The sequence below is a fragment of the Labrus mixtus genome, chromosome 8 (genome assembly GCF_963584025.1).
Source record: "Labrus mixtus chromosome 8, fLabMix1.1, whole genome shotgun sequence".
NCBI classification, from domain to species: Eukaryota; Metazoa; Chordata; class Actinopteri; order Labriformes; family Labridae; genus Labrus; species Labrus mixtus.
The window spans coordinates 2,723,485-2,738,282 of NC_083619.1; the positions used below are offsets into that span (position 1 = coordinate 2,723,485).

The window sequence follows — 14,798 nt, forward strand, 5'->3', positions numbered from 1 at the left end:
GTTTGAAGTTTGTAAATTATAAGTTATATAGAAGCTGCTGCAGATGTTTTTAATTTCATTTAGTTTAAACGCTCCTGCACTGCACCAAGAAGTGTTGTGAAGAAGTATGTGACCGTCATTCTTCTGCACAGAGAACATCTGAAGAAGGAGAGAAGGAACCGGAGCAGCTCCGTCTGCTCACGTTTATTCACTTTACTTCATGAGCCAAACAAAACAACAACACAAGGATCAGAATCAGAATCAGAATCAGAATCTGGGTTTATTGCCAAGTACATTTACACATACAAGGAATTTGACTTGGTGTATTGGTGCTAAACAATTAACAAGGAAATAAAGCAGAACTAGCAACAACTTAAATAATACAGTATAAGAAGCTATTACAATATATAAAATAGAATTTAAAAATGGAAAATATTTTAAAAAAAATGTAGGAGCTGTGTAACTATGAGAAAGTGACAAAGTAATCATCAAATCTATCCAACCTCTGAACAAAGATGAAGGTTAGCAGCTTATGTAACAAATGTTTACATTAACGGGCCATGGTCAGACAACATAGAAACACAACACATGGCTGACCATCGCTGACCCATGCTGACCAAGATCTCACAATCATTGACAAACATTGGCAAAGTCTTCATCTTCACAGTGTTGCTTATATTCTACTAGAAGGTACAGCCTACAAATTCCTGGCTGCTTTGTTTCATCTCTAAAAGGCTAGAAAGAAGACATCACCTTGACTCTTAAATATCAGACATAAACATTTCTTCAGTCTCAGAGTCACATTTCCTTTTTCAGCTCACAACAGACTCTTCAATCCAAATATAACTCTGCTGCTATGAGGTCTCTTACACATATGTATTACAGCTTCACAAACCTAAAAGAAGAATTACTCAATTCAAAGATATATCCACAAAATGATCAAGATGAATGAATTCATGAAAATACGTACTAACAGTGTTATTCATAGTTAGGCGTGTAGCTGACCTGATTGACAGGTGGGCGCAGTGTAACGGTTTGTCAGGAGGCTTAAAACCCGCCTCAGCTCCAGCTCTCAGCCTGTCGTTAGGTCGACTCAAAGTTAGGCTGAGTCAGCGCCCCCTGCAGGAACAGATGGTCACTCATGCTTCGTCCAGTAATATTTACAGTTTTTGGGTATGACTCCACACCCCCAGCAATAGATAGATGGATAAATAAATAGTGTATTGATCCTGATGGAAATTCAAAAAGACCTCATATATACACACAATGCAACAACATTTGATTTCCTCGACTAAAAATAAAAATAAAATATTTTTATAAACTAAATGAAACACTTGAATCAGTTATTCTGAGAGGTAAAATGATCAGGGGGGCAGAGTTCGCTCCTCCGTAAGAAAGACCAGGACTGAAGAAAGGACGGAGTGTCTCTGTGAAGCTGCAGCCCGTGAAGGAGTAGAGACAAACCGCAGAATCCACGTCATAAAAGGAGACCAGCCCCTCCTCGTAGCTCACAAACACTCCCACCCTCTGGGGCTGGGAGTCCAGGCTGAGGCTGACAACAGGGCTGGAGAGAATCAGGTACTGGTTTCCATTCCTTAAGCCCATAGACCAGTATCCGTGCCCTGGGCTTAATGGGATAATTCCTTTCCTGTTGCCCGACTCCTTGACCAGTCCCAGAGTCCAGTTTGTCTTCCCGGTCACCTGGACCTCGTAGTAAAACCGTCCTGAAGAGAAACTCTGCTGTGCTACGACGTTGGCATAATGAGAGAATCTGTGTGGGTTGTCAGGCAGCTCCCTCCTCACCTCATCATACCTCACCTGTTTGTTATCATCAGACAGGACGAGCCACAGATTGGCTGAATGAGGGTCAAGAACCACATCGACCGGGTACCGCTGAGCCCTCTTCAGGCTGGCCTCATGGAGCAGCTGCTGCTTCTCTCTGCTTAAAATCTCCTCCAGCTCAGCCACAGCTTTCACCACAGTGCCCTGGTAGTCCGGGGGGCAGACGCTGACTTCAGTGGAGTTCTTGGTGCTGGGGTCAGAGGTCATGGATCTGTAGGTCTGCAGGAGGAGAAGATGGTCCTGAGAGCTTGTGAGCTTCCTGGTCTCAGCAGTTCTCTTCATCAGCGCAGAGATTTCTTGTTCCAGTTTCTGGATGAAACCGTCCGTCTCTCGCTCCATCGTCTTCTGCCTCTCTTCAATCGTCTCGATGAGATCGTTCAGGCTTTTCTCCGCGGTCTGCATCAGGAGTGTGAAGATGCGGACGCCGTCGGCTATCTCGCTCTCTGCGTCGTTCTTACTGTGTGTTTTTAAAAGTTTCATTTGACCGATCTTTTGTTTTCTCTCTTGGATCATCTGCTGAATGTCAGCGTCTACCTGCTCCAGCTTGGCCTTCTTTGCTTCAAATTCGTCTTTCAGAGACGACATTTTGTGACCCACATGTTCTGAACATGTGCAGTGAGCGCACACACAGATCTGATCAGTCGTACAGAACAGCTCCAGTGTCTTTTTGTGCTTTGGACACATCCTGGCCTCCATGTTCCCCACAGGATCGGTCAGCAGATGTCTCTTAAGGGAATCAGTGGCCATATGAGAGTCTATGTGGATCCCACAGTAGGAGGCTAAACATGTCAAACACGACTTCATGGCCTTCAGTTTGGTTCCAGTGCAGACGTCACAGGAGACTTCTCCAGGTCTGGCAGCTTTTATCACTAATTCTCTTTGGTTTTTTTTCCCAGCAGACTGTTTGAACTCAGCAGCCATCTCAGATATGAACGTGTTGACGGACAGCTCAGGTCTGGTTTTAAATTCTTTTTTACACATAGGACAACGGTACTGTGCGTTGTTAACGGTCCAGTTCTGCGTGATGCACATTTTGCAGAAGTTGTGTCCACAAGGGATGGTGACTGGATCATTGAAAACATCCAAACAGATGCAGCACAGAAACTGCTCCTCAAACAGAACACAGCCGGTAGCCGACATGACGACACACTAGAGAACAAAAGTGAAAGTGAAATTACTACACACATTGAATCATATTAAACATCATTATATAAAGACATCTTACATTTGTTTCAGCTTATTCAGACCCTGGAGAAGCGAGGACATCTCTCCTGGAGTTTTAAGATTCTGGCCCAACAAAGTAGAAAATAATGCACAGAGTGGAGGGGTCGACACGCACTAGTGATGTGTCATGCTCAAAAGATGCGGCTCTGAGAGCCGATGCTTTGTAGTGAATCAGAAGAGCCAACTCTCATCGAGTGAGAGCCGGCTCCCAGTTTTTTCCTTTCACTGCTTAGCTCTCACAGTGGGTTAGCCCCAGCTCTGCTCATGGCAGAACTTTGTTTTGATTGGCCAGCATGGCCAGTAACCGTGCAGAAAGTAAAGGAATTGGTTGTAGCTCTTTGTTCAGCTATGGACTGAAAAATTCTAAACCTCTAAACCTGTTTGGAGGCTCTTTGATGAAAGAGCTACAGGAGATGGTGCTAGGAGAAATCCTACAGCTGATGCTGTAATGGAGGTGAGATCCTATCTTGAGGAGTCCCTCATCTAACGAGAAGAAGACCCACTGACCTGGTGGCAGGCCAAGGCCTCAGTCTTCCCACGCCTGGTGAAGGTGATGGAGGGGAGACTGTGTATTGTGGCAACATCTTTTCCTTCTGAGAGAATCTTCTCAAAAACAGGGCAGATACTTACAGTAAGAAGAAATCGCATCAGCCCATCCAAGCTGAGGCATCTAATTTTTCGCAAAGCCAACCTGCACTGAGGACATTCATAATGTTTGATTAAAGAGTTCTGGTTCTGTTCTGTGGATTTGTTTGCAGTTTTTTGTATTTGTGCAATTAAAAAGTTTGATTAAAATATTAAACAAGAGTAAGAATGTTTTTCTAACAGAATAAATGCACGCAAAAGGGTTTTCAACACACAAACCATTTATTTTTGCAAAGTTTAGGCTACAAAAGAGCCTAAATTAAGAGCCGTTTGGGAGTCGAAAGAGCTGGCTCTTTTTTGGGAGCTGAGCCAAAAGAGCCGGCTCTCTGAAAAGAGCCGAACTTTCCATCACTAGAGACGAGGACACAACGGAGGAGTGTGCCATAATGTACAGGAATTTGCGAGCCGCAGCTCGTTAATGTAAACTATTTAATGACATTTAACAAGATAAAAAGAAGCAGGCTGTAACTGAGTGACTCGTCGGCTGTTTTGCCGACAGCAGTGCTTATGGAAAGCCCTGAATGAAATAAGATGAACTAACGTATACAAGAGCATGTATTTGTTTTTCTCCATAAGCTTAACGGTACTCCCGGTACCGGAACAATCTCGTATACCTATTCGGTACCCATCCCTGATCATACCTGAAAACGATGAAAAGAACAGCCTGAAGGTCCTGGTTCGTGAATCCTCAGAGACTCACAGCAGTTTCAGTTTCGCACTTTTGAACAAGGAAGTGTTTCAGTACCACGCCTCCTCATTCCTGTAAACTGTCTGTGAGTCATTCAAAGAACATGTTTGCTCTCCTGCTTTGTTATGATTGGTGCATGACTTTGTTGATAACAGAGAGAACACTTGATAATCTTCTGATTTTAAAGTGTCAAAATGTGTAAAAAAAAAAAAAAAGGCTTTAAGCTTAAGCTTACTTATTTCAAAGTTCAGGTAAATGATTGTCTAACAAAAGAACCATCTAAAACACTCGAGCAAAGAAGGGAAATGTACAAAAGATGAGATGTGAACACAGGGAGGTGGACATATTCTAGGAACAGAGACTGTTTTCAAAACAACCTGCTGTATAGCCTTATGTCAAACACAATATACTGCATTCTGGGTATTGTGGTTAATAGAAGTATGCAGTATGACTGTTGGTGGTTACTCTGCAGTACACCAGGCTAAACTGGTTTTCAGTCTTTCAATGAGGAAGTACAACAGCCCAGCTGATGGCAAACTCCTATGGAAAGGTGATTACATTATATATTAACATAGAAAGACCCAGCTCTTTCATGAATACCTACTAAATTAATGATGATGGTCTCCATATTATTGATGATGATGATGATGGTAATGACGATGGTTTTTGTTTGATAACGATGACTTATAAGATGGTTTCTATACTGATTAGAGCTCTCAAGAACTGCCCTCAATGTTGTGCTTTGACTCTGGTCACTTCCTGTCAGCACCTGTGTGTCCAGTCAGACTCAAAGCTGATCGTTTGCTCTTACTGACATTGTTCCCTTTTTTCTAGATCCTTGCTTGTGTTGTACTTACTCTCTGATGTACGTCGCTTTGGATAAAAGAGTCTGCTAAGTGAATTGTAGAATTAGGTGTCCCTGGTATCAAAGCTCGATTTCCTGTACGTCTTTGTCCGAACTAGTTTACTAGTAGAATGTTAAAATATTTATTAGTAAACTAGTAGACAGCAAAAATTCCTAAATGTTAACTAGTGAGGTGAAAAATATCTACTAGTTAACTAGAAAGATAAATTGTGTGTCTTCTAGTTTACTAGTGAGCCTAAATGTCCACTAGTAAACTAGAAAGAGATATATAGGATAAAAGGTTTTTACAAGTTAAGAGCAGAAAGGTCCACTAGAGATGGCTTTATGAGTCTTACTAGTTAGTTAGTTTTCATGATTCAAAGAATCAACAAAGATTAGTGGTGGTATCTTTGTGTGGTTCGGTCTGATTGTGATCCCTTTTTACGATGGCTTTCGAGTTGTGTTTTAACTCCCACAATGCTGTGCGAAATTAAATGTAAAATGTCTCTTCACTTGCGCCTCCAAATCAAAACAAACGAGGATAAAAAATATCAAAACAAGGATAGATGAGTCTTCAAATGTTAAGTTGTTAAATTGTTTCCATGCAATGTGAAGTTTTGTATTATTTACTGAGCCATCGTGCAGATCACATCTGAGTCAGAGTGTAAATAACATGAGGCGGGCTAATGGCGCCACTTCCACCCTGAATGAATCAGACGAAGTAAGAACAAATATTGATCTACTGAACAGTATGTCCTAACAGGATACAACACAGAGAGAAGGGTCTATCTACTGTCATATGGTGTAGGCACTTTGCAATTCCGATGCACCCATTAAAAACAAATGTGGGAAACACATGAAGGGAGGAAGTAACATACGATATGATACACAGGGGAAAGAATTACAAAATAAAACAGGAAATACATACAAGACTAAACTTGGAAATAAATGCAACAAAAATACACAAAAAGCAAACAAGCAACACACAAGACAAAACAAGACAAAATAAATCAGGAAATGAAATCAAAACATTGAAATAAACAATGGACAAAACTGAACAATAATTAATGACATAAAGTCATGATGACTGTCGCATTACCAGCTGTAATTCTACATGCAATATGGGATATTAGTGTGGCTGTTTGGCCCCGGAATAAAAAAATGTTATAGAAGAATTTCCCAGAAGGTGGAAATCTTTGCTAAATTAAAGGTGCACTATGGAGTTTTGGTAGAGAAATATGAAAATTGGAGAAATGTACAGAGTGGTATATGTTCATAACTCTATACACAAACTGTCCTCAGAGATACATTTTGTCCCTGGAACACAGTTATGTTATGAGATGTTATGGTCGGGGTCCCCCAAAAGTCAAAGCTACTCTCCAGGTAGCTTTTTAGCTCCAAACATTTTGTCCAGGGAGCCATTTTTTGGTTGGGGCGCGCGCCAACAAAAGAAAAAAAAAAAAAAAGAAAGCCTGTTTTTACAGCATAAATGAACATGTTTACAGATTAGTTACTGTCATCATGGGCACACACTCTACGAGGTGGGGGAGGGGAATTTTTCAAAACAGCTCTGTGCTGATTTTGAAAACAATACTTGTTATTCATAGTTAGGCGTGTAGCTGATATGATTGACAGGTGGCCGTGATATAACGGTTTGTCAGGAGGTTTAAAACCCGCCTAAACTCCAGCTCTCAGCCTGTCATTAGGTTGACTCAAAGTTGGGCTGAGACAGGATTTCCAGCATGGCGGCTGCTGCCGATGAGCCTCTGGAGCCTCCTGCAGGAACAGATGGCTGAAGTCACTCCATTCACACACATTCACACACTGATGGTAGAGGCTGCTGTGTAAAGTGATCATCAGTATTAACTCATCCATTCATACACATTCACACACTGATGGTAGAGGCTGCTGAGTAAAGAGTCCATCAGTATTAACTCATCCATTCATACACATTCACACACTGATGGTAGAGGCTGCTGAGTAAAGAGTCCATCAGTATTAACTCATCCATTCATACACATTCACACACTGATGGTAGAGGCTGCTGAGTAAAGAGTCCATCAGTGTTAACTCATCCATTCATACACATTCACACACTGATGGTAGAGGCTGCTGTGTAAAGTGATCATCAGTATTAACTCATCCATTCATACACATTCACACACTGATGGTAGAGGCTGCTGAGTAAAGAGTCCATCAGCATTAACTCATCCATTCATACACATTCACACACTGATGGTAGAGGCTGCTGAGTAAAGAGTCCGTCAGTATTAACTCATCCATTCATACACATTCACACACTGATGGTAGAGGCTGCTGAGTAAAGAGTCCATCAGTATTAACTCATCCATTCATACATATTCACACACTGATGGTAGAGGCTGCTGAGTAAAGAGTCCATCAGTATTAACTCATCCATTCATACACATTCACACACTGATGGTAGAGGCTGCTGTGTAAAGAGTCCATCAGTATTAACTCATCCATTCATACACATTCACACACTGATGGTAGAGGCTGCTGAGTAAAGAGACCATCAGTATTAACTCATCCATTCATACACATTCACACACTGATGGTAGAGGCTGCTGAGTAAAGAGTCCATCAGTATTAACTCATCCATTCATACACAGCCGACGTAGCAGTGGCAGCAAATTGGGGTTAAGTGTCTTGCCCAAGGACACATAGGACATGTAGCTGCAAGAGTGGGGATCGAACCCCAACCTTCCGGTTAGGAGACTACTCAGTCACGCTACATGGAAAGCTCTGCCATCAGCGTGTGAATGGGTGGTGTGAAGGTAGAAGAGCTTTGAGTAATCAGAAGACCAGAAAAGAACTAGACAAGCTTAAGTCCATTTAACATTTAGTCTTGTCAATCAATATTTTAAATCCCACTCAACCATTTTCTCCAAAAGCTGCCTGAGTTTGGTTGTAGTTATATGGTTGAGCTTCCTCCCTCGTTTCCAGATGTTTCCATCCTCTGCAAACAGGGAAACACCAGATGCTTTGAATATATTCTTCACTGGAACGTTGAAAAGGAGAGGACTAATGATGCTTCCTTGAGGGGTTCCGTTTTCCACCTTCCTCAGAGAATTCACAACCCTCCTATACACACACACACACACACACACACACACACTCGCACGCACGCACGCACACACACACACACACACACACACACACACACACACACACACACACACACACACACACACACACACACACACACATCAATTCTTATTCCTTTGCACAATGTGACAAATTTGTTTCTCCAGAAAAGGCAAAATCTAGAATCGAAGTGTGAACAACTAGAGATCTGTAGTCGTGGATTTGGATGCCTCCATGTCAACTCTTTCAATTTGGTTACAGAGTAATTCAACATCCAGATGAAATAATCCCCACCGCTGGACGCTGATGATTAAAGAGCAGGTGAACTTTGAGAGAAGATTCTTAAAAGGGGCAGAAAAACATGAAGGGAATGAAGATGACAGTCTTAGTTAAATGTGAGGGTTGAGACATCAACACAGATTAGCTAAACTGACAGCAGCAGGGACATCATGTGAACAGCAAAACACAGCTGAGACAAGAGCAACAGAAGGACACAAAAAGGAGAAGATGTGTGTCACAGTGAGAAGAAGAGAGGGAGAGGAGAAGGAGCAGGAGATGTCAGAGAGAAAGAGGAGTGTGTGCAGGGAGAACGAGCTCTCCCAGAGGAGTTCAGGCTCAGAGGGAGAACACGGCTCACAGGAAGACAGCAGCCGAAAGACGAAGGAAGTATGAACTGGCTTCACGCTCCATGAGCAGTGATCACTGCTGCTAACACGGGGGGAAAGTCAACTGGTTCACGGACGACAGGGATGAAGAAGGAGAGCAGCAGGGGGAAAAAGAGACACGCTAAGAAGAAGCAAGCACAGCTAAATTATTAAACAGAGATCTGGACTAACCCTGGAGTATCTAACCAGCGCTCTGCTAAGCCCAGCAGGGAAGATGTCCAAGTCCTCTCCTCGTCTGGGGCGACCCGGATCAGCCGGGTCTACAGGCACCTGCGTGAGAAAGGAGCTGCAGGGGAATCGCTCATGCATGCTCCGTATCGGAGAGAGGCTGATGAGGGCAGGCAGTGAGGGGAACTTGGTCCAGAGAGTCTTACCAGCCCAGAGCCAGACTTCCTCTGCTGGATTGAGGCAAGGATCTAATGGGCGGACACAAGCTGCAGCCCTGCAGGACGGCACTGAGTTTACAGGACATAACCCCAGCAAAGGTAAGAAGCCTTCCACCAGGTTCTCAAAGAAGCAAACATTATATTTTAATTATGTTCAGTCAGATGTCTGGTAGAAGCTTCACCTCTTGAAACAACCATTTATTGAAGGGCTTCAGTCATTTACTAGCGCTCATGTCGCGGGAGTTGACTTTAACTTCTGGGTTTTGTGTCATAAAAGAGAAAAGATGCCATCATGTCAGCGGGTATCTGTAACATTCATGAAGACATGAAGAGTTCAGTGTTTTGCTAACTTGGGGGACGCTCCAGCTTTCTTCCAGACATAGAGGAAACCTGCTTGTTGTGATTTAATGTAGAAATTTCTAAAATTAAAAAAAAGGATGAATTAGTAGGAAAAAAAAAATCAAAATGATCCGAGCGGTGAAACGTAACTCAGCATGTTCTGTGTTTCATGTGGTGTGTTTGGGTATTTATGTTGATTCATCTGCTGACAGTGGATTCATGAACTGTGGGAGAAATGGGAGAATTAGACGATGCTGGGAACAATCTTATATAATAAAATAAATAGTTAAAAGTTTTTAACCTTTTTGATTGAGACCGAGGGGGAATGTTTTGTCCTCTTCTGCTCAAACTTAATGTCTGTGCAACATAATGTGATTAATTTCATGTGACAGCGAGAGAAATGTGACATTTAAAGTAATGAAGCTTGGTGGCATTTAAACATCAAAAAACCTTCTGAATGTTTTTTTATTTCAGGCATATATTCATCATACAAAAACTTCAAGTATGACATGATCTCTGACTAACATACAAATTGATATTTAAGAATTCCCCTTGTTAACGTTGGTTGAAAGATGCAGTTAGAAAATCACTTTCTGTTCATGCATGAACTCTGATCATGTCGGACTCACTGTGTTAGTCAGCAGCAGGCACTCTCTACTTCACTGGCATTTACTGACACTCTGACCTCTGACCTCTCTGCTCTGATACACTCAAGATGTTTTACTTCAATGCACGGTCTGCGTGAAAGCTGGAATCTGATTGGCTGCAGGGAGTGTACTTCCTGACACGGAACCTCTTTGAAGTAGCTCTGTTGTAACCTCCTGTTTACTGTTCAAAATGAATGCTTATCAGCCTGTGTCTTAAGTAAGTAACCATAGCAACAAGGATTCAGTATGAGCCAGTCTGTTTTTCATTTACAACTTGTTAGTATCTCACCGCTAATGACAACAATGAGAGGCTTTACATTTCTTTAACTAGGTGTTGAATATGAAAACGTTGCTGACAGGGAAGTGACTGTAGAGAGAAAGAGAAGTTATTTACACACAGTGTCCTGCAGTTCATCTGAACGCCACAGGTTGGCCACAGTAACACGCCAGCCGCAGGAATTAAACTGCCCCTCTGAACTTTTGATTGTAAAGAAAGATGGACAACACATCTTCACCTCCTCCATAGAACAGTAAGGCCTAAATACCCCTCGTGAAAGGTGCTCACATATGACATGAAACATTTTTGGAGCCTGCACAGATCGGCTGGTGGAGCCGCAGGATTAACATACCGCACTTCCCCACCCCAAAACACACACTCAACTTACAAAAAAAGATCCCTCGTAGTCCACAGGAAAACAGATCCTTATGTCAGTTTATGTGGAAAGTTCAGTAAACTTCATGTTAGTCTTTGATACTTTTCCTTGGCTGATTAGCTAGCTAACTAGTGCTAACGCTTCAGCTGAGCTATTAGATAGCTATTAGCTATTACTAATGTTATGCTAACAAGATGCAAAGTTAACAGCATTATGTACGGTTGATATACAGTAAATATAATGTGTGAAGGTTAAACAGCAAGACTAGATTTGTGTTAAAAATATAATCATCCATATAATCTTTGCTGAAATGATGCTAGCACATATAATCTGTGTTAGACTCTGTTATCTCATATGCTCTTTGGTGAAAGTTAAATAATACAATGTTTGGAAGTACTTAATATACACTGTGACATAAGCTTTGGAGGATACAGTCGTCAAAGCCTAGAAAAGGTCAGGCAGCTTAATGAATCAGAGACAGCTGACTTTGGCTTCAGGCAACCAGCGCTGGTTTTAGTGTACAGCTCGCCGGGGAGGAGAGAACAGGCTGCACACTATGCTGTGACTGCTTCAGTGCATATATATAACACCCAGTCACTTTAGTAGTGAACACTGTTCCCACTGAGTAGGACCTTATGCAATGTAAACACTGATTGTTTCAGGTGTTAGTCAGACCCTCAGTTCTGTCAATTCTGATTCTAGATTTTATTAATTTGAACCTAGAGAAGAAGGTACATATGCAATGAGTTATAAAGTAAGATATGCAGTGAGCAGGGCGTTACAGGGTGAGCAGAACATGACAGGAGGAGTGAGTTGTCCATGGTGAAGACAGGATGATGTGTTTGAATCACCTGCAGACTGAAGGTTATCGACTGCGTGATAAAACTGAAGTGATCATTCAAATATTAAAAACTGTAAACAGACTCTAAATGAACATCTACGGTCACATGAAGGTGAGCTGCTGTACCTCATCTTTAAAGGACTTTCTATTTGAAACACAAGAACTTCTTGTGTTTCAAATGCATGGGCCAGACGAGGCCATCGAACAGGCCGGGGGGGGGGGGGGGGGTCTGGCACAGCATAGTTCCTAGAGCATGGGAACGTTGTTTCTTCTGAAGGTCATGTGATCTCTGGCAACAGGAACACGGGGCTTTCTGCCCTAATTTTAATAAATACAGTTCAGCTAATGTAGCTTTTACCCACACGGGCTTCAGTGAGTCATAGAGCCCACAGCAGTGTGTGTGTGTGTGTGTGTGTGTGTGTGTGTGTGTGTGTGTGTGTGTGTGTGTCTGTCTGTGTGTGTCTGTGAAAACACATTAACCTCTTTCTGAGGACATATGTGTAAACACTGTGTAATGAGGCTGCATGTCTGACTCACATGTGAACATACTAAAGCTTTAAATGTAGGGCTGCGATGGAGTTATAAATACAATTCTACATTTCATTCATCAGAGGCTTTTGTACATCAGAGAGTAAGTACAACACAAGTGAGGATATAGAGAGGAGGAAACGTCAGGAAGTGCAAAAGAACAGCTTTAAGTGACCAGAGGTATAACATTGATTTAAATATATCGTCATCAAAATCATCATTATCAGTCTCATCACTATCATTAAGGTCCCTGTAAACAAAAAGAAAAAATGTTTTTTAGTTTTTTATACAAAAGAAGAATGTATTATTAACCACCAGGCCAAATTTCAGCAACGAAAAAAACTTCTAAGTTTGTAAAATGAAGCTTCAAAATCATGACAAATGTAGCTGTTCTCTCACCGAACCCAAAAGAAAGAAAACACACAACATCTTTAAATGGACTTATTGTGTTGTAGCATTCTCTACCATTGACTTGTGTTATAAATGAGTGACAGGTGTCCTCGCCCCGCCCCTCCATCTGCTGATTTATTGGGCTAAATTCATTCAGCCTACACTTCACACCAAAATCACATTTCTGTCTGTCAAAAGAGCCGAAATCCCGACGTTTACTAATCTTAACCTACCTTCAATAACCTAGAGGAGAGCTATGCTTCTAGTGACAGTAAAACTTTTGTCATTTTCTCTGTTTGGGGTCAAAAGCTCCCTGCCTCTGCTGCCTGAGTATGAAGGTCAGCGAGTCATCATCATCATCATCATCATTATGGCTCTTCTCGCTGATGAAGGGTAAAAAGGTCTCTGACCAAGTCAAAAAGTATCTGTGCTCCAGTCAGCCCCGCTCCTCTGTTCTGGGGAAGAGAGCTCATTATTTCCATTCAGTTCATGCAACAGTAAGAGGGGGGATGAGACGTTGTCAGTGTCGTTTCTTTCTGCTGATAGAAGTCCATGTTGAGGATTACTTTTTGTCCCAGAGAGTCACGTAACTGAAACACATGAAGTCCTCCAGGACATAGATCTGTTCTAATGATATCAGATAATGAAGCATGCTTTTTTAATCCCCTTCTTAATATTCACACTTGTTAAGAAGGCAGTCATTTGGAAGGAAATTGTACTAATAACATATTGTTAATAATCAATCACATTATTGTGACTGTGAAGTCGACTCTAGTTTATTTATAAAGCTCAGTTAAAGTCTTTATATGTGATTTTTCATACTTAAATATAATATAAATCAAGTATATCCTCTGAAAATAACTCTGTGAGTCATGACTGTCTACAATGGGTGTAACACCCGAGTCCCACTGTCTGTGATGTTTTCAGAGTTTTCAGAGTCCTATCTTCACTTTGTTTACATCGTCGGGACGGCCGGCTGACTCCTCCCCTCATGTATAAAAGTTGTTTAATTGAGGGACTAGAGAAAAGAAGAATAACATACTGTACTCACTGCTTAACTGTGTTTCTAGATCACGCTCATTTCAGGTAAATTTACATGCAGTGTGAAGATACGAGCATAATAAAGATCACTAGCATTAGCATGCTAACACAAAAATGCAGCGCGAGTTGTTTTGGTTTCATGCTGGTGCTCAAGAGCAACATCTGTTGGATCAAAAAATCACATATAAAGCTCATTTAAAAACAGCAGCAGCTGACCAGAGTGCTGAACAATGTATAAAAAGATAAGAAAAAATACATGAAAACCAATTTTAAATGAGCAAAAAACAAACAACAACAAAAAACAGAATAGTTGGAAAAGACCACCCGCAGGACGAGCAGATTCAAATGCTTACATGAAGGGCTTTCACACTTGCAGAAAACCCCAGATAAACTCCTGATATTTGCTGGAGGAGTTTATGTGAACGCAAACAGCCGAATGATTCACTCGGACTTCCCCCAGAGTTTCCGCAAGTAAATGGTAAATAGACTTGAGCTTGTACAGCGCTTTTCTAGTCTTATGACTACACAAAGCACTTTTTACACCGCATGTCACACCTACACATTCACACACTGATGGTAGTGGTTGCCAGGGAGACCATCAGAAGTAACTAATCCCACACATTATGTAATTACACTGCTGCATTATGTTTCCTGTTCTCCAGTATGTTCTTCTCCACTCTTTAGTTCAGATTGTGATTCCCTTCAAGTACATGTAGCATTGATAGAAAGGTAAATATTCTCATTATAGCGTTGTGTAGCGGACTCTGTTGCTTCATCTGCTTCTTGAAATGTAAAAGCAATGGGGGGTCCGAGTCCTCCAGGCGTGCAGCTTGGGTTTGAATCCGACCTGTGTCTCCTTTCCCACGTCATCGCCCACTCTCTTTCTCGTCTCAATTTTTTTGACTCTCTCCACTGTCCTCTCTCTAAATAAAGACATAACAAGCCCCGAAATAAACCTTACAAAAAAAGCACTGTCAA

The 14,798-nt window shown here is 41.7% G+C and overlaps 2 protein-coding genes across 2 annotated transcripts in view; one reads left to right on the plus strand and one right to left on the minus strand.

The window, feature by feature from the left end:
* Window positions 1-240: 240 nt before the first annotated feature.
* On the minus strand, window positions 241-4,432 carry LOC132978591 (E3 ubiquitin-protein ligase TRIM21-like). The gene is made up of 2 exons (XM_061043812.1): window positions 4,332-4,432; window positions 241-2,970 (listed from the first exon to the last, which is right to left on the minus strand). The coding sequence occupies exon 2, from the start codon at window positions 2,959-2,961 to the stop codon at window positions 1,294-1,296; it is 1,668 nt and encodes a 555-aa protein (XP_060899795.1). The 5' UTR covers window positions 2,962-2,970; window positions 4,332-4,432; the 3' UTR covers window positions 241-1,293.
* Window positions 4,433-8,849: 4,417 nt separating this feature from the next.
* LOC132978598 (sickle tail protein homolog) overlaps window positions 8,850-14,798 on the plus strand; it is a 63,557-nt gene continuing 57,608 nt past the window's right edge. The window contains exon 1 of the mRNA XM_061043817.1: window positions 8,850-9,480. Coding sequence (XP_060899800.1) covers window positions 9,210-9,480 — 271 coding nt within the window. The 5' untranslated portion in view covers window positions 8,850-9,209. The remainder of the gene's footprint in view (window positions 9,481-14,798) is intronic.

Excerpts from the sequence above, each read along its gene's own strand:
- LOC132978591 (XM_061043812.1), bottom strand. The coding sequence starts at position 2,961 with ATGTCGGCTACCGGCTGTGTTCTGTTTGAGGAGCAGTTTCTGTGCTGC.